Below are 17,879 nucleotides of genomic sequence, written 5' to 3' on the forward strand. Positions count from 1 at the left end.
AAAGTGAAACAAGTGACTGCAACATGCCAAAAATGTTATGAAAATGCCAACTACGTACACTAAAACATGTATTCGACAATACTGTAGGTATCACACTGAGTGGCCAAAGCAAGCATTTCTTCCAGCGCAATTCCAGGGCGTTCAAAAGGGGCACGTGGATGCGTCGCCAGATACAGTCGGAGTGCGGCCTGCACACGATGTGGCACAAGACCGGCAATACCTTGCGGGTGATGGTTAATGGCCGGCAGACGGGCAACAAAAAGGTTCAGGTGCTGCACACCAATAAGAACTTCGACCAGCAGAGGACCAACTGGGTGATGCACCAGTACCACCTCGGGGACCTGGAGCAAGAGAAGGAGCGGGAGCTGGTCCTCTGCAAGATTTTCTACCAGACGAACACTAGAGCCAGGAGTAAAAATATTATAAGTTAGTTTAGTATTGGTACTTGTACTACCTTGTCGTCCGCAAGTTGGTATTGTTGTTAACATTCTTTCGGTATGAACTTGGCATTTGCTTCCAACCATCATGCTGAGGGTCGACGTGAATCATTTGTTTCAATTTTTTTTTCAGGAACCTGATTTTTATTTGATGGGTAGCATAACCACCTGTCATTCGAATTCCCAGTTCTCCAAAAAAATTGAAACAAGTGCATGCACTTATTATCACGATGAAAAAACAATATACCTGCCGCATCCCAGTTATCAGTTTGTACTTGCAGAACTCTCTCGTTTATTGAGCAGGTAGATTGTTTTTCCAGGTCGAGCAAATTTCAACTGGGCTGTAGACTGCCCATGCTTGGTTTTATTTTTAACAGGCCTAGCCCATGACGACAACGGGGCACAAATATCCAGCAGGTATCTACTGGCCTCTAGCCTGCCAGCATTAGTTATATTTTGTCTTACAACATCCGCAAGCAGTTTTTTCACTGAATCAAACACACAGCCCAATTCTATTTTCCTCTTGAAACGCCATGTCATACTTCCCTTTTCTAATATCTACCTATAGTTTTACTAGTTCATATACACGTATTATTATATTGAAAATACATAAAGTTCTCTTTTCATATTTAAATCCTTATTTTTGTTGTTGTTTTCCCTCCCAGCGCTGATTTTTTTATCACTGGTTTTCCCTTAAACCAACTCAATTGTTCCACGTCTTATTTTCTTACAAAAACAAAACAATTTTTTTGGCAAATCAATAAGTTCTTAAATTTTTTTATCATTTCGGGATTACAACAGTTCGAACTCCATCGAAATATGCCAAATAAGGTTGAACTTTTTGACCATGGACCTGGGCAGAAAATGGGCTGTAATAAATTACTTAAGAATTAGCAACCGCTCACAATATTCCTTTGAAGAAGAAGCAACGAGATGCAAAATTGTCCTTGACAACGCTAAACCCAACCTCCCAGCCGTTGGACCAGAATCCAAGGCCCGATACCCTCCCTGGTCGGCCGGGGTTTTAACGCGGTCCTCTCGAATCCTCAGTTCCCCTTCCCGGTCAAGGAGAGCAACTTCGAGAAGGAGGCGGCGAGGGCGAGCAGGGAGCGGAAGAGATGGAGAACGGCGGCAGCAAAGGCGACGTCCCGGAGGACGCCAACGCTCGTAAGTCTCGATTATCCCGTCCCCGTCCCCCCGTCCCCCCCCCCCCCCCCCCCCCCCCCCCCCCCCCCCCCCTCTCTCTTCTTTGGATTCGGGCCGATTTGCCCGTCCGCGCTCTCCTTCTTTCTAGGTCGTCCTGCCATGGAAGAAGGGGGTGCCTTGTGAGCTTAATTGTTCATGTGTCTCTTGCTTAGATTGCCCTGGAACACAGTCCGATGAGGCGGGGAAGGCCGATTCCTGCGCCGGGTGCCCTAACCAGCAGATTTGCGCCACCGCCCCCAAGGGCCCCGATCCTGGTAATCAGATCATCTCCGAGATTTTCATGCGCTATTCTATTATTTATAACGTTATCTGATGTCGGTGAATCAGCATCACTGCCATAATTTGTTCCTTGTTTTTAAGAAATACTTGAGCTCGGTTTAGGTAGTTTTAGTACTTCTGCAGTAGTTACCCATGTATGTAACCTTAACATATTCAAGGTTGTTGCTTACTGATTTTGTATGGCCACAGATGACTGATTAAAATGTTATAGTCATGGTGTTCTAGAAAAGAAAGATGTAACATTCACTGCAGTCCAAATCGCGAGCTGGTTGTTGATACTGCATAACTACACATACAAGTATCATAAGAAGACTAAGTAGTGGTAGGAGTAATGCACTTTCCTGTACTTTTGAGAAGGCAATGGCCAGAATACTGGCAAATGAAGTTGTCGAAGATTGCTATGCCGGCAAATCCTTGCAGTTAGCTTTTCTCCAATAAATCACCCTGCCTCTTTAATCTTGTTCTAGTTCTGGCTTTTGGTTCTAAATATCCTTCTAGCTGGTGTTCTTTTGTTCGTTTTGTTCGAGTGTGGTGTTGGGGAATTAGCCAAGATGAAACTATCTCCATATTGTGCATCTGTGGCTTATTCTTCTGCTCCTGCTCATATTTTGGAGTCAGCAAAGATAACTTATCCTTTATCAGTGCATCTGCTAACATTGCCCTTTCTTCTTGTTGGCCGCAACATTAGTGATGTAACATGTTCTTCAATATAAAAAAAATAGCGTACAATTGAAATGACCCATTCTCTTGTAGAACATGTTGGAAGGTTTGAGAATTCCAGATTGATGATGAAGCACTGGTGTGCTCAGTATTTGTTCCTTCCTGTTTTGGTTTGATGGAATAAGTCCATTTATCCCCTTCGACTCTTGCGTAGTCTAATTTTTTTATATTTCTGAGTCCAAATAGTCCACTTTACACTGACAAACTATTAATAGTGCAAATTAGCCCCGAGCCATCCCTGCTTCGGCCGACATGGTATATATCTTGTGTTCTTGATATGTTTGCTCAAGCCCAAGCTAAGCGGGGCTCGGCTCGCCAGCCAATGCTCAAGCCCAAGTCAGTGTGTATTTCTCGACCAGTAATCATTTACTAATAGATGATGTTGTTTATGACATATAAGATTTGCTTTATTCAGGATACATGTGGAATGGACCAGAGACTTGTAGCTCCTTCGTCCAGTAGTCTTAGCTGACTGTGTGCTTCCTGCCTGATCGGTGCTGACTGACTGACTGTTGTTGTTTGTCTTGGGCCTGCTCTAGTTTTTGTGCTTAAGATAACCATATGCTAGTTTTTGTTCTTGATCTATTATAGGCTAGATAATCGTTTGTTATAATTGGTGGTTAATGCGTGTGCAAATATACTTAGTACGTCCGCTTCTATTACTTCCATTTTAAGTGGCCTAAAAATGTTGATGAGTATTGCATTGTGTGTGTTCAGACTTGGTTGCTATTGCTGAGCGGATGGCTACTGTGAAACACAAGATACTGGTTTTGTCAGGAAAGGGAGGTGTTGGAAAGAGCACATTTTCAGCCCAGCTCTCATTTGCCCTAGCTGAAATGGACCATCAGGTTGGCCTTCTCGACATAGACATATGTGGCCCTAGCATCCCGAAAATGTTAGGCCTTGAAGGCCAGGATATTCATCAGAGCAACCTTGGGTGGTCACCGATCTACGTTGAGTCCAACCTTGGTGTCATGTCGATTGGTTTTATGCTGCCTAACCCAGATGATGCGGTCATATGGAGGGGTCCTCGCAAGAACGGATTGATCAAACAGTTCCTCAAGGATGTTGACTGGGGTGAGATTGACTACCTTGTAGTGGATGCACCCCCTGGAACATCAGACGAGCACATCTCAATCGTCCAGTACCTACAAGCCACCGAAGTTGATGGCGCGATAATCGTGACGACCCCGCAGCAAGTCTCTCTAATTGACGTGAGGAAGGAAATCAATTTCTGCAAGAAGGTGGGTGTGCCGGTGCTGGGCGTTGTGGAGAACATGAGTGGCCTGAGGCAGGCGTTCACAGACCTCAAGTTCGTAAAGCCAGGTCCCGCAGGGGAGACGGATGCCACGGAGTGGGCGATGAACTACATCAAGGAGAAGGCTCCGGAGCTTTTGTCGGTCGTGGCCTGCAGCGAGGTGTTTGACAGCAGCAAGGGTGGCGCAGAGAAGATGTGCCATGAGATGGGGGTCCCTTTCCTCGGCAAGGTGCCGATGGACCCGCAGCTGTGCAAGGCAGCTGAGGAAGGGAGGTCGTGCTTCGCCGATCAGAGGTGCAGCGCCAGTGCGCCGGCTCTGAAAAGCATCATCGACAAGCTGATCAAAACCAAGTAAGCAGACAGTGTTTGTGCCTGTTGGAGAAGTACCACTAGTCAAAAATGTTACGATGATATCTGGGGAGTCTCGTTGTACAATTGCTTGTTACACGCCCGAGTGGCTTTCACTCTGTCCTTAGTTTCCTAAAGCCTTTTGGCTTGTGTATCCGGTTTTTTTTTCAGAAATATTGAGCGTTGATGCGATAGAGGCTGAAATTGCTGAAATTACAGACTTACGGCTTGCAGATTTTAATCGTTTTGGCTTTGGAAATAATCCACAGTGCACGCGAAATAAACATCTACTACGAACTGAGTAATGCGTAGAAACTCGCCAGCCAGCTGGGGGCATGATTGCTTAGGTTTCCTGTGGTGGAATCAGCCCATAGAGTTCAGCTCTAGACTTGGTATTTTGGTGCATTTATTTTAGGATTTTCGATGATTCGCTTAGTTGGAAGAGATGTTTTAATTGATCGCGAGGCGTCTGTTATGACTTTATCAATCATGTTGTCGACACGATTAACACGCTGATAATTCTTCCTCTGTCGTATTTTGTGGTGTTCCACATGAAAATGAATAGGGATGAAAAGTTGCTCTTTTTTTCTTGTGGGAAACAAACAATAGCATGTCGCTCTAGAGAGAGAATATTCCGTGGATACGTTGCGTGAACCCGCCCCAAAAATAGAGGAGGCCGCAAAAGCCAAAATGCAAAATCCCGTCGCCCCTGACGCCTCACTCCTCCCCCCCCTCCCCCACCCCTTCCCTTCCCCCCCCCCCCCCCCCCCCCCTCTCTCTCTCTCTCTGCACCGCACCCGAACCGAGCGACGCCTCCCTTCCGACCCATACCATACCCACTCCGCGGCGACGACACCGGCGGCCGGCCCTAGGCGCGGACGGAGTCCGGCAAGCTCCCCGGTCCTCGTTACATCACCCACCTCGGGCGCGGGCCTCTGCTCCAGCCGGAGGTACGAACCCGGCCCCAAATCACGCGATGCTAGCCAGCCCAATTCATGGTTCGGCGTCGGATTTGTGTTGCCTGTCACTAGATCTGGATGCGGCGGATGCATAATCGCTCATGGGATTGGTTCGAGTCCATAATTTTCGTTCTACGATGAGGATTCCCCGTTCGCACCTGTTCATTCGTCTGACCACCGCGTTTTGCTCTATGCTGGCGTATCTGAATGCTTGGAGTGTTAGTCAATCGATTTCACTACATATCTCCTGATGCTCGGGTGTGCCTAGTCATGGTTCAGTTAATTTTGCAGGATGATTTAGGAATATATGTTCGTATGTAATGGATCGATACCAATTTTAATCACAAATCACTTTTGAGTTGTTGACTGGTCTACTGCTGCTTGCAGCTGCTAATACCCAGTTTCAGAGAGGGGAATACTAGGCTACTGATCTAGAACCATGGTATGTGCGATCAGCTAGGAGGGCACCAGTGCTCTAGATGGTGGACGTTACCCTGCTTAGCTGCTAGCCGCCACCCTCCTATCAACGTGTCTGCCTAATCCTGACTAGAATCTGGAGGCTACCCTGCCCCCAGCTTGGTGCTTTTTAGAGTACTCCAAGGCCATCTTCCCTAAGCGGCAGCCTCATTTCCTGGTGCAGTTGGTTCATGTCATCCATGCCAGGGAGGATGATAATATTGTTATTTGTAGCATTCATACTATTATCCTAGTTCCAAATCAGATGCTAAATTTATGTGGGTTACTGGTTAGTTGTATTTCGCGCAAGTAGTATCACTTCATAATTTTATTCCGGCTCCATGGCTGCTACATATCTGCTCTGCCAGGCTACACTTCTGCTTGCCTCTGCCACCACGACATTTTTTAAGTGTATATGTGGATTGCCTAGCTCTTTCTGAAAGTTTGGACTTTTGGTTGCGTTGGCTAGTGCATGAAGCTTAACATGGTATCATCAGAGCCTAAGGTTTTGAGCTCAAATCCTGGCTTCTGCAATTTATCCGAAAATTGCTGTTGTTCCCTCTATGTCCATGTATAGGCCTCTTGAGCCATACCTGTGAGTCTATTTACGTGTTGACTTCCTGCGTCACATGTGAGAGGGGGTGTTGAAGTGTATATGTGGATTGCCTAGCCCTTTCCATCAGTTTGGACTTTTGGTTACGTTGGCTAGTGCATGAAGCTTAACAGACATCTCGTCTCATACTGCTGGGCCCACTCTGACCCCATTTCCCGCTATCTCGCACTGCTAGCACACTCCTGAAGGCTGAAGCCATCTGTGTACCTGCCCGGCTTGCCAAGTTGGCTGCACCGAATCCGAATGTCACCTCTGGCACCTTTGACCAACTAGGCGATCTCCCTGCCTTGCTCTGGTAAGGTTGCCCGGCCACTTTTTAGAGAACTTGTGCATGTTCTTTTGTTCCTCTTATCTTAAAACTAAGAACACAGACACCATTTATCTTGGGGGATATATAGCTGACTAGAGGATGAATATAGAACCCTGTGAGCATTTGAAAAAGGACCCCCCCCCCCCCCCCCCCCCCCCCAATTTACAAATCTCTGTCAACTCACAAGCCACATATCCTAGAGGTTTGCTGCGGTTACTTTCCGCATGGAGCTTTTCTGGAATATCCATAGTCAGTTGTCACATGTTAGTCAACTTTTGAGCCGAGTTAATTGATCACTTTGTTTTCTTGAGGCTATTTTCCCCCCTCACAAATCTGTATAGTGAAAACTGAGAAGCTTAAAGAACATAAAGTAACAATATACCTTAATAATTGTAGCTGTTGCTGTTTCTTTCATGGCTGATGTTAACAATCATGATTTTGGAATATACCTATGTCCTTATGTATTGTAATCAATTTGCAAATAAAAACTGTTTAATATTGTACCAGGGTAAGTGCTAAGTAAGAACTTTCAATGAATATGAGCTACCTTTGCTATGCCCTAGGAGGAACTCCGAACAATTTTGGGTCTATCGACAATCTTTTGTTACACGCTATCCCTCAACAAATAAAACAATTTCTCTATGATGTAATGTGCCCTGCAGGCTCACCTTCAGCCTCACTTAGGATACTTTAATTAATTATGTCCCTACTGTTGGTTTAGAGTTCTAACTATGTGTTTTCATCATTCCATGCCTCATTAAGTTTCTGTTCGAATGATATCTATTAGATGAATGCCTGATCATTATTTTGATTCTACTTCGCTGATTTCTCTGTACAGCGTGTATCTGAACTTGGTATGTTTGACATGTTCAGGCTAATAGGTCTTGTCGCTTCCTTGCTGTATACTGAGATAATATGGTTCAGTGCACGATGGTATCGACCTTACTTGACGGTCTTCCTAATGAAGTGGCTCTCCAGTGCCTTGCACGTGTCCCGTTTGTATCCCATCCTATTCTTCAGCTGGTTTGCCGCTCTTGGAGAGCATCTGTTCGCAATGGGGAGCTTCTCAATGTTCGGAATCAGATTGGGGCGACAGAAGAACTGCTATGTGTGTTGGCATTTGAACCTGAAAACATTTGGCAACTTTATGATCCTCGTCGAGACAAGTGGATAACTCTCCCTGTCATGCCATCTCAGATTAGGAACATTGCCCGTTTTGGAGTTGCCTCTGTTGCTGGAAAACTCTATGTAATTGGTGGTGGCAGTGATAGAGTTGACCCCCTTACTGGAGACCATGACACAATCTTTGCGAGCAATGAGGTCTGGTCTTATGATCCTCTCCACCGCTTGTGGGCCCAGAGGGCTCCAATGCTTGTAGCTCGAGCGATGTTTGCTTGTTGTGCATTGGATGGGAAGATAATTGTTGCTGGGGGCTTTACAAACTGCCGCAAATCGATATCAGAGGCTGAGATTTACGATCCTGAAGCTGACACATGGGAGTCCCTCCCTGACCTCCGCCAGGCACACCCCTCTGCATGCTCTGGTCTTGTCTTCAAGGATAAGATGCACGTATTGCATAAAGGGATATCCACAGTCCAGATTCTCGAAGATGGCGGTAATTATTGGGCTGTTGAGGACTACTCTTGGCTGCAAGGCCCAATGGCAATGGTTGGTGGAGAGTTGTATGTGCTGAGCAATAGCTGCATTAGGAAGCAGCATGGTGAGAATTTCCCTGATAAGATGGTTCCTTGTGCATCAGGATTCCAAAGCAGGATCGGCTTTGGCATGATTGGCTTAGGGGACAGCATATGTTTGTTTGGTGGAGTGATCGGGCCTGGGCCAAGAAATCAGTGCATTAAGCCATTGTCTGATGTTGATATCTTGAATGTCGCAAGCGAGAGGCCAACCTGGCGACAAGGATCACCGATGACGCGTTGCCGAGGGAGTATCGCAGGCTGTGCTCTGCTGAAGATCTAGGCTCGTTCCAGTGTGGCAATGCTGTTGCTGAAAACTGCAGATGGATTTTATTTATTCTGCATCTCATTTAATTTCTGAAAAAAAGGTTAACTATGCTTTTAGTTTTGGATCACTTGTTGTAGCATTGAGGATATATGTTGGCCATGACTCGAATGTCAGATTGTCAGTCAGTTATTATACGACTATTATATTATAGTACATGTGCCTTGCAGTGCTTGCTGCAATCTTATTGGTTTGATTTTTTTTTTGCCCAATGCAAAGTTCCTCATGTGTTTCAAAATTGGACTTGCTACATACAGAATACTCCCTCCGTTCCTAAATATTTGTTTTTCTAGACATTTTAAACGGACTACCACATACGGATACATGTAGACATATTTTAGAGTGTAGATTCACTCATTTTGCTCTATATGTAGTCACTTGTTGAAATATCTAGAAAGACAAATATTTAGGAACACAGGGAGTAGATGTTAGGAAAAGCAAGTGCAATCTATTGCTCTCTGGTTAAGTATAAGATGAAGTTTAGGAATGCAACTTTTTGTGCTTTTTCAACTGGAAGCTACTCTTGGTATCCTAAAAGTGAAATTATGTTTTTTCTGATATTCTTTTGCATCTGGAAGGCCTTTCCAACATACGGTTCTCTCTCGTTCGCCAGATTAGAGACATGTTATAAGATTAGAGTGAAGAATGAGGGTCACCCAAGGAAAAAACCACCACTATTTATATCAAAAAAGGCTTTCGCTCAGCTTTATAGATAAAGCACAGCAACAGAGCCATAAAAATCCAAGAGACAAAGTTCACACCAAAAACACTCACGTGAAGTATGACAGATTTTGCTAAGTGCACAACTAAATAAGCCCTAAAAAGGAAAAAGGAAAAGACCAAGATGAGGTGGACAACCCAAGGCAAAGCAGTATGGACGCCCAAGGCCTCCAGCTCTTTAGGTGGTGGGGGAGCGGAGGAGTCAAGCGGAACGTTGGTGCTCGAAGGTCTGCAATGAAGATGAAGATGGCGTCTCGGTTCGGAGGGCAACTAAACGGCCGTCAAAACTGTAAGTAACCACACATTTTGAAGACCGCGTCGGTAGATCGTCCAAAGCGTCCACGTGAGCAGCCCAATCCCGAGCAACCTAATGTGGTGGGATCATTGCTCGGATGCCTGAGTTCCAAAAAAGGTCGGGGAAGTTGTTAGACCAACTACCACCAACCACCTCACGAAAACATCACCAAAGGAAACGTGCGAAAACACACTAAAAAAAGATGGGGTTCGAGTCTTCCGCGGTCTCGCATAAAGGGCAAGTCCCATCCCCGGAGCCATTTTGCTTGAGGACCTCCACCCCTGAAGGTACCCGACCCCTAATGCATTGCCAAAGAAAAATCCGGATCTTAAGCCCGAGGCGGATTGACCAGATTTGAACCAGAGGCTCCGGACCGGGAGAGGCAGCGATTGCCTAAACCACAACTATTTATGCAACTCATTCCAGTTTCTTCAGCATAAGCTAGCGTGTGTGCCTAGATTATAAGGTGATACCTGGATAGATTGTAAGGTGATAAGCCGATGGTTGCTGGCTTCCGCTTTCGGATTCGTGTCCAGCGGATAAGCGTGCCAAAGTCGCTAGAACAAAATGGTGGAAGCTCAAGGGGGGAGGGTAGATCGGGTGTTCAAGGAAAGGGTCATTAAGGAGGGCCCTTGAAAGAAAGGAGGGGATGCGGACAATGTGTGGATGAAGATGGCGACTTGCATTCATAAGGTGGCCTCGGAGGAGTTTGGAGTATCCAGGGGAAGGGGAAATGAAGATAAGGATACCTGGTGGTGGAATGGTGATGTACATAAGATGATTAAAGAAAGAAATATTGTTTCAGACGCCTATACCTGGATAGGAGTGCAGACAACATAGAGAAGTACAAGATGGCAAGAAGGCCACGCAACGAGCTGTCAATGAAGCAAGGGGTCGGGCGTATGAGAACCTCTACAAACGGTTAGGCACGAAGGAAGGCGAAAGGGACATCTATAAAATGACCAAGATTCGAGAGAGGAAGACGAGGGATATTAGTGATACATCTTCAACGTATCTATATTTTTTGATTGTTCCATACTATTATATTATCTATTTTGGATGTTAATGGGCTTTATTTTACACTTCTATATTATTTTTGGGACTAACCTATTAACACAAGGCCCAATGCAAATTGTTGTTTTTTTGCCTATTTCAGTGTTTCGCAGAAAAGGAATATCAAACGGAGTCCAAACGGAATGAAACCTTCGGGAGCGTGATTTTTGGAACAAACATGATCCAAAGGACTTGGAGTGGACGTCAAGAAACGAACGAGGCATCCACGAGGCAGGGGGCGCGCCCTCCCCCTCGTGGGCCCCTTATGGCTCAACGGACCTACTTCTTCCTCCTATATATGTTCACATACCGCGAAAACATCCAGGAGCACCACGAAACCCTATTTCCACCGCCGCAACCTTCTGTACCCAAGAGATCCCATCTTGGGGCCTTTTCCGTAGCTCCGCCGGAGGGGGCATTGATCACGGAGGGCCTCTATATCAACTCCATGGCCCCTCCCATGATGTGTGAGTAGTTTACTTCAGACCTTCGGGTCCATAGCTAGTAGCTAGATGGCTTCTTGTCTCTCTTTGAATCTCAATACAAAGTTCTCCTCGATCTTCTTGGAGATCTATTCGATGTAACTCTTTTTGCGGTGTGTTTGTCGAGATCCGATGAATTGTGGGTTTATGATCAAGTCTATCTATGAACAATATTTGATTCTTCTCTGAAATCTTTTATGCATGATTGGTTATCTTTGCAAGTCTTTTCGAATTATCAGTTTGGTTTGGCCTACTAGATTGATCATTCTTGCAATGGGAGAAGTGCTTAGCTTTGGGTTCAATCTTGCCGTGCTCGATCCCAGTGACAGAAAGGGAAACGACACGTATTGTATTGTTGCCACCGAGGATAAAAATATGGGGTTTATATCATATTGCTTGAGTTTATCCCTCTACATCATGTCATCTTACCTAAGGCGTTACTCTGTTCTTATGAACTTAATACTCTAGATGCATGCTGGATAACGGTCGATGTGTGGAGTAATAGTAGTAGATGCATGCAGGAGTCGGTCTACTTGTCACGGACGTGATGCCTATATACATGATCATGCCTAGATATTCTCATAATTATTCGCTTTTCTATCAATTGCTCGACAGTAATTCGTTCATCCACCGTAATACTTATGCTATCTTGAGAGAAGCCACTAGTGAAACCTATGACCCCCGGGTCTATTCTCCATCATATAAGTTTCCAATCTATTTAATTTTGCAATCTTTACTTTCAATCTATATTATAAAAATACCAAAAATATTTATCTTATCATTATTATCTCTATAAGATCTCACTCTCGTAAGTGACCGTGAAGGGATTGACAACCCCTTTATCGCGTTGGTTGCGAGGTTCTTATTTGTTTGTGTAGGTACGAGGGACTTGCGTGTGGCCTCTGTAACACCCACGATGCGGCTATATCTCCCACGTGTCGGAGCACGACTTAGAGGCATAACCGCATTGTAGGCAATGTCGCAAGAGGGGTAATCTTTACACAACCCATGTACTGAATAAGAAAGAGGTACATAGTTGGCTTACAATCGCCATTTCACACAATACATGAATATAGCATTACATCATCCAGATATAATCAAGGTCCGACTACGGAACCAAAATAAAAGAAGACCACCCCTAATGCTTAGATCCCCGATCGTCCCGACTGGGCTCCACTACTGATCAACTGGAAATGAAACAACACAACGAACACGATCTTCATCGATGCTCCTCCTTGAGCTCGGTTGCGTCACCTGCACGGTTATCATCGGCACCTGCAACTGGTTTTGGAAGTAAACTGTGAGTCATGGGGACTCAGCAATCTCACACCCTCGCGATCAAGACTATTTAAGCTTATGGGTAGGAAAAGGTAGTGAGGTGGAGCTGCAGCAAGCACTAGCATATATGGTGGCTAAACTTACACAAAAGAGAGCGAGAAGAGAAGCAATGCACGGTCGTGAACTAGAAGTGATCAAGAAGTGATCCTGAAACTACTTACGTTCAAGAATAACACAAGAACCGTGTTCACTTCCCGGACTCCGCCAGAAAGAGACCATCATGGCTACACACGTGGTTGATGCATTTTACTTTAAGTAAAGTATCAAGTTCTCTACAACCAGACATTAACAAATTCCCATCTTCCCATAACCGCGGGCACGGCTTTCGAAAGTTCATAACCCTGCAGGGGTGTCCCAACTTAGCCCATCACAAGCTCTCACGGTCAATGAAGGATATTCCTTCTTCTAGGAAGACCCGATTAGACCCGGAATCCCGGTTACAAGACATTTCGACAATGGTAAAACAAGACTAGCAAAGCCGCCCGATGTGTCGACAAATCCCGATAGGAGCTGCACATATCTCGTTCTCAGGGCACACCGGATGAACACTACGTACAACTAAAACCAACCCTCAAGTTTCCCCGAGGTGGCGCTGCAAGTGGCTCTGTTTTGGACCAACACTCAGAGGAGCACTGGCCCGGGGGTTAAATAAAGATGACCCTTGAGTCTGCAGAACCCAAGGGAAAAAGGCTTAGGTGGCAAATGGTAAAACCAAGGTTGGGCCTTGCTGGAGGAGTTTTATTCAAAGCAAACTGTCAAGGGGTTCCCATTATAACCCAACCGCATAAGGAACGCAAAATCAAGGAACATAACACCGATATGACGGAAACTAGGGCGGCAAGAGTGGAACAAAACACCAGTCATAAGGCTGAGCCTTCCACCTTTTACCAAGTATATAGATGCATTAATTAAATAAGAGATATTGTGATATCCCAACATATCCATGTTCCAACATGGAACAAACTCCAACTTCACCTACAACTAACAACGTTATAAGAGGGGCTGAGCAAAGCAGTAACATAGCCAAACAACGGTTTGCTAGGACAAGGTGGATTAGAGGCTTGACATGGCAATATGGGAGGCATGATATAGCAAGTGGTAGGTATCGCGGCATAGCAATAGAGCGAGCAACTAGCAAGCAAAGATAGAAGTGATTTCGAGGGTATGGTCATCTTGCCTGAGATCCCACAAGGAAGAAGAACGAGTCCATGAAGAGGACAAACGGACGTAGTCGAATGGATCCTCACAAATGCGACGTTATCGGAACCAACCCGAAGAAGCAACACCGGAAAGAAGCAAACAATCATGGTAAAAAACCATCACATAATCATGGCATGATGCACAACCAAGTATGATGCATGTCCGGTTTAATGAAGCATGGCATGGCAAAGTGCACAAGCAATCCTACAAATTAAGTGGAGCTCAATATGCAACGAGTTGCATATTGACGGAACACCACATGTCTTATTTAGTTCTCTCTCGTTTGTGTACCCAACAATATTAAATGTTGTTTAGCATGGCAAGAGGTGAGGCATAAGCAAACTAACTATCTAGACAAGTTTAAATGAGGCCAGAACAACAAACAACAAGTCCGGAAACTCCTCATGTGCATATTTTAAGGTTTGGTACTGTTCTGTCCTAAACACAATTTTAGAGTTGTTAAACATGCAAAGCAATGCCACCATGTTAAACTAGGCATTTTTCTACCCCATTTACATATAAAGTTTATTAAATTCGGAGCTACGGTTAATTCATTATGAAATAAATCATTTTAGCAAGTTATTTAAGCAAATACATGCAAAAAGCAGTGTAAACATTTCAAACATAGATGAAAATGGCATATTATTAATCTACACAAAATTCTAAGCATCTTTCATATATAAAGTTTTTACAAAAGATGCATGGTTGGTGATTTATTAAATGCATAGACTCTAGGGGCTTTTCTGCAAAACTGACGTTCTCTGGAAAAAATGGGAAAACGTTCTATGGAAAAAAATACACGATACGGGCCGGATCTGGTTGGCCTATCAGTGGGAGGGGGCGCAGCGGTGAGGCTCACCCATGGGCCTTGGCCCGTCTGCAGAGGGGGTAGAGGCAGGCCGGCCTAGCGGATGCTAGCTGGGCCGGCTCGCGGGAAGTGGCCCAGACACGGGGGCGCGGTCAACGAAGGCCGTGCGATTGCAGCCTCCTCCTCTCGAACAGAGGCAGGAGCGGGACTTGGCGGCGTTAGGCGACGGGGATCCAGTCGAGGACGGCGTCGGCGGGGGCCGGCCGGAACAGGACTGGGACGACGGGATCTGACGAAGGGGTCGGATCTGGAGTGAACGGTGGCGGCTTGAGGCGCTGGTGCGAGCAGAGCTCAGCGAGGCCATGGCGCGGGGGTGCTCCTGTCGACAGAGAAAGGGAGAATAGAGAGAGATGAGAGAGGGGAAACGGAGGGAGGAAACGGAAGAAAGAGGTGGCATGACGGGGCGGTGCGGGGCCTCACCGGAGAGGCGACGACGACAAGGCGAAGCAGAGTCAAGCCGACAGCTTGCCTTGGGACGACGGATGCATGGGGACGGGGACGAGGGCACCTCCTCGTGGCTTCCAGCTGGCAGAAAGAGAGAGATATGCAAGGATATGAGAGAGGGAGAAACGGGGGGAGCACGGGAAGGAGAAGAAGGGGGTGACGCTCATCTGGTTGGCTGCTGGGTGTGCCGGCGACGTGGCTGGCCAGACGGAGGCGGGGACGCGGGGCTCCTGGCGAGCACCTGCTCAGGAGAGGATCGAGGAAGCTTGCGAGGTTGGGGATGAGGTCGAGCGCGGGAGGCTGGCGCTAGGTTGCTGTGGGAGCTCCTGGACAGGGGCTCGATCGGCGCGAGCAGGGGGATCGAGTGAGGTAGGAGGAGAAGCGAAGAGCTTGGGCACTTCTCGGTTGGGAGGATTTGGATCAGGGAGGATCCCGAGGTGAATGCGGGAGAGAGTGGCGGCGACTAGGAGTATCCCTAGAAATTAGGGATTTGGTCTCGGTTTAGACTAGTATATATAGCGGGTAGGTTAGGCTAGGGGCTATCTCGTTCCTCCGATCGAAATCGGATGATCGCGAATAAATAGCTAGGGAGTCCAATTAACAAAACGGAGATATTTTGTAGATGTTTGGGGATGATCCGGACACAACGGTGGCAACTGTCTGGGTCGGGTCCGGGACAGCTTTTCGGACGCGCGCGCGAGGAGGGCCGCAGGCTGACGAGAGGGGTTAGGTTGGCCTGGCGGTAGGTAGTGGACTGTGTAGAAGGCCTCAGGCTGAGAAAAGAGAAGAGAGAAAGACCCGGCGGCTGTTTCCGGAGACCGAAAACGTCCGACGTTTGACCGACTATATTGTCGCTATAGTTAATCGTTGGGGTGTCAAACGAACTCCGAATGTGATGAAACTTGACAGGCAGTCTATCTACACTATAATAAGACCACACTCCAACTTTCATCCCATTCCGAGAACATTTTCCGGCCACTTATAAAATAATGTTTCGGACGTGCCGCGGACGCGTGCAAGTGTGTCTGGGCTCAGAACGAACAACAGAAGGAACTGGGGGAAACCGGACGGATGCAAGTTTCGAAAACATGATGATGCAATGCGGATGATGACATGGCAAGATGCAACACACAAGCGAAAGACAAGGCAACAACAACGAATAACTGGAAGACACCTGGCGCAACAGTCTCGGGGCGTCACAACACTCCACCACTACGAGAGGATCTCGTCCCGAGATCTAGAATGGCACCGGAGGGAAACTGAAGAGGAGGGGAAAGAGGTAAAACTAAGTTGCTTCTTTGACAAACGAGTGAAACCAATGAACCTTGAGAGGTTAAACAATTGAAAGACAGAATACAACGAAGATGAACACAGTTGAAAACCTCCGTTAGAAAAGAGGAACAAAGAACATCACGAGAACCCTGTAGGTTGAAAGACATAAGAAAAAGGGATTGCAATGGACAAGAAGTACATGCAAGCACTCTGGTAGAAACGAGATGTACAAGAAACGATAAGGATCAATTACGATAACACTCCGATTAAAATAAGATAGAGAAGGAATAAGACTGATATAATTTGGACAACACTCCGACTGAAAATGGAAGGAATAGAACATGAACTTGACAAGATGAGAAGATACTTGATGAAATCAACAACACAGTGCCTCCGGAACTATTGAAAGAAAGGCACAATGGGTAAGAAAGATTTCAGACAGCACTCCGGTTGAGAAGGGAGGCAAAACTTGATAGAATGGGGAGAACTTGAAACGAGGGCACGACACTTCGGTTGAATGGATAAACAAAAGGAAAGAACATGATCTTTGACCAAACGAGATGATGGGTGAAAATAGCAACAACATCACAAAGCCTCCAGAAGAAAGAATAGAAGATAGATCATTAGAATAAAAGAATGGAGAAGGAAATGCCAACTTATGCCCCAAGTTAGGTTGAAGATCACCCTTCCAAGCAAGTTAAAACGGAGTTGTTGGAAAACCAACAACGAAAAAGGATAAGCTTGATATGGACTTACAGAAGACATCTCAAAATTATGAGGTGACAACTTGCCACTCACGGAAAAGATTTGATTGTGAGCTAGAAAAAGATAGAAATCTTCTTCCACCGAGGTGATAAGGATAAAACATGGATCATAGATAATCACCACAAAGAGCAACATTCCCATTGGAAGTCTTTAGGTGAAATTTATACCAAGATAACTCCATGGAAGAAAGTGATGGGTTTAAATACCTCATTCTTGTGAATGAAGAATGATATATTACCACCTCAAAAGATAAGGGAGAACAATTGCACTCCGGATTGCAAGATGAAGAATGCTTGAGCTCCTCTGAAAAGAATCTTAATGAACACTCCGAGAAGGAATTAAATCCTTGATGAACCATCATGTAGAGCCTCCATGAAAAAATCCGGTAATAAAAGGATGATCAAACGAAAAGAAAGAGAAGTTGAAAACACAAGGTGAATCCTTGCAATGATTTAGATGGAGCTTCGCGATGATAAAACCGAGAAAACTTGGAACTCCGGGAAAAAGAAAAGATGAAACAACAGAAACTGAGAATTTTGATGAACCTCCGGAATAAGGAATTGAATCATTTGGATGAAACAAGAATAAGAATTACATTATGCTTATCCTTCACCAATTTAAATTGATGACAAGAAATGAATTTGGCATACTACTTATTCTCGTTGCAAAGGATTGAAGAGATATATAGCACAAACTTGAGAAGGTCTTCAACGAATCACCGGTCGGGTTGAAACAATGAATAGATTGATATGATAAATGAAGGAAGAAAAATCTTGGAAGAACCACCGTAAGAATTCAAAATGAATGAAGAAAAGATAAAGAAACACCAGGAAGAAT

At 45.6% G+C, this 17,879-nt stretch overlaps 2 protein-coding genes across 3 annotated transcripts; both read left to right on the top strand.

Moving 5' to 3' along the window:
- Positions 1-1,335: 1,335 nt before the first annotated feature.
- LOC125513695 (cytosolic Fe-S cluster assembly factor NBP35) lies at positions 1,336-4,472 on the top strand. The gene is made up of 3 exons (XM_048678855.1): positions 1,336-1,604; positions 1,796-1,897; positions 3,360-4,472. Exons 1-3 carry the CDS (start codon positions 1,556-1,558, stop codon positions 4,253-4,255), a joined length of 1,047 nt encoding a protein of 348 aa, XP_048534812.1. The 5' UTR covers positions 1,336-1,555; the 3' UTR covers positions 4,256-4,472.
- A 527-nt stretch (positions 4,473-4,999) lies between these two features.
- On the top strand, positions 5,000-8,792 carry LOC125513694 (F-box/kelch-repeat protein SKIP30). Of its 2 annotated transcripts, none has more exons than XM_048678853.1 (2): positions 5,000-5,198; positions 7,460-8,792. In XM_048678853.1, the coding sequence occupies exon 2, from the start codon at positions 7,502-7,504 to the stop codon at positions 8,561-8,563; it is 1,062 nt and encodes a 353-aa protein (XP_048534810.1). In that variant the 5' UTR covers positions 5,000-5,198; positions 7,460-7,501; the 3' UTR covers positions 8,564-8,792. The 2 variants fall into 2 exon arrangements, with proteins under 2 accessions (XP_048534810.1, XP_048534811.1); XM_048678854.1 differs by lacking the exon at positions 5,000-5,198 and adding an exon at positions 5,205-6,571.
- The last annotated feature ends 9,087 nt before the right edge of the window (positions 8,793-17,879 follow it).

This window comes from Triticum urartu, chromosome 6 (assembly GCF_003073215.2).
Source record: "Triticum urartu cultivar G1812 chromosome 6, Tu2.1, whole genome shotgun sequence".
NCBI lineage: Eukaryota > Viridiplantae > Streptophyta > Magnoliopsida > Poales > Poaceae > Triticum > Triticum urartu.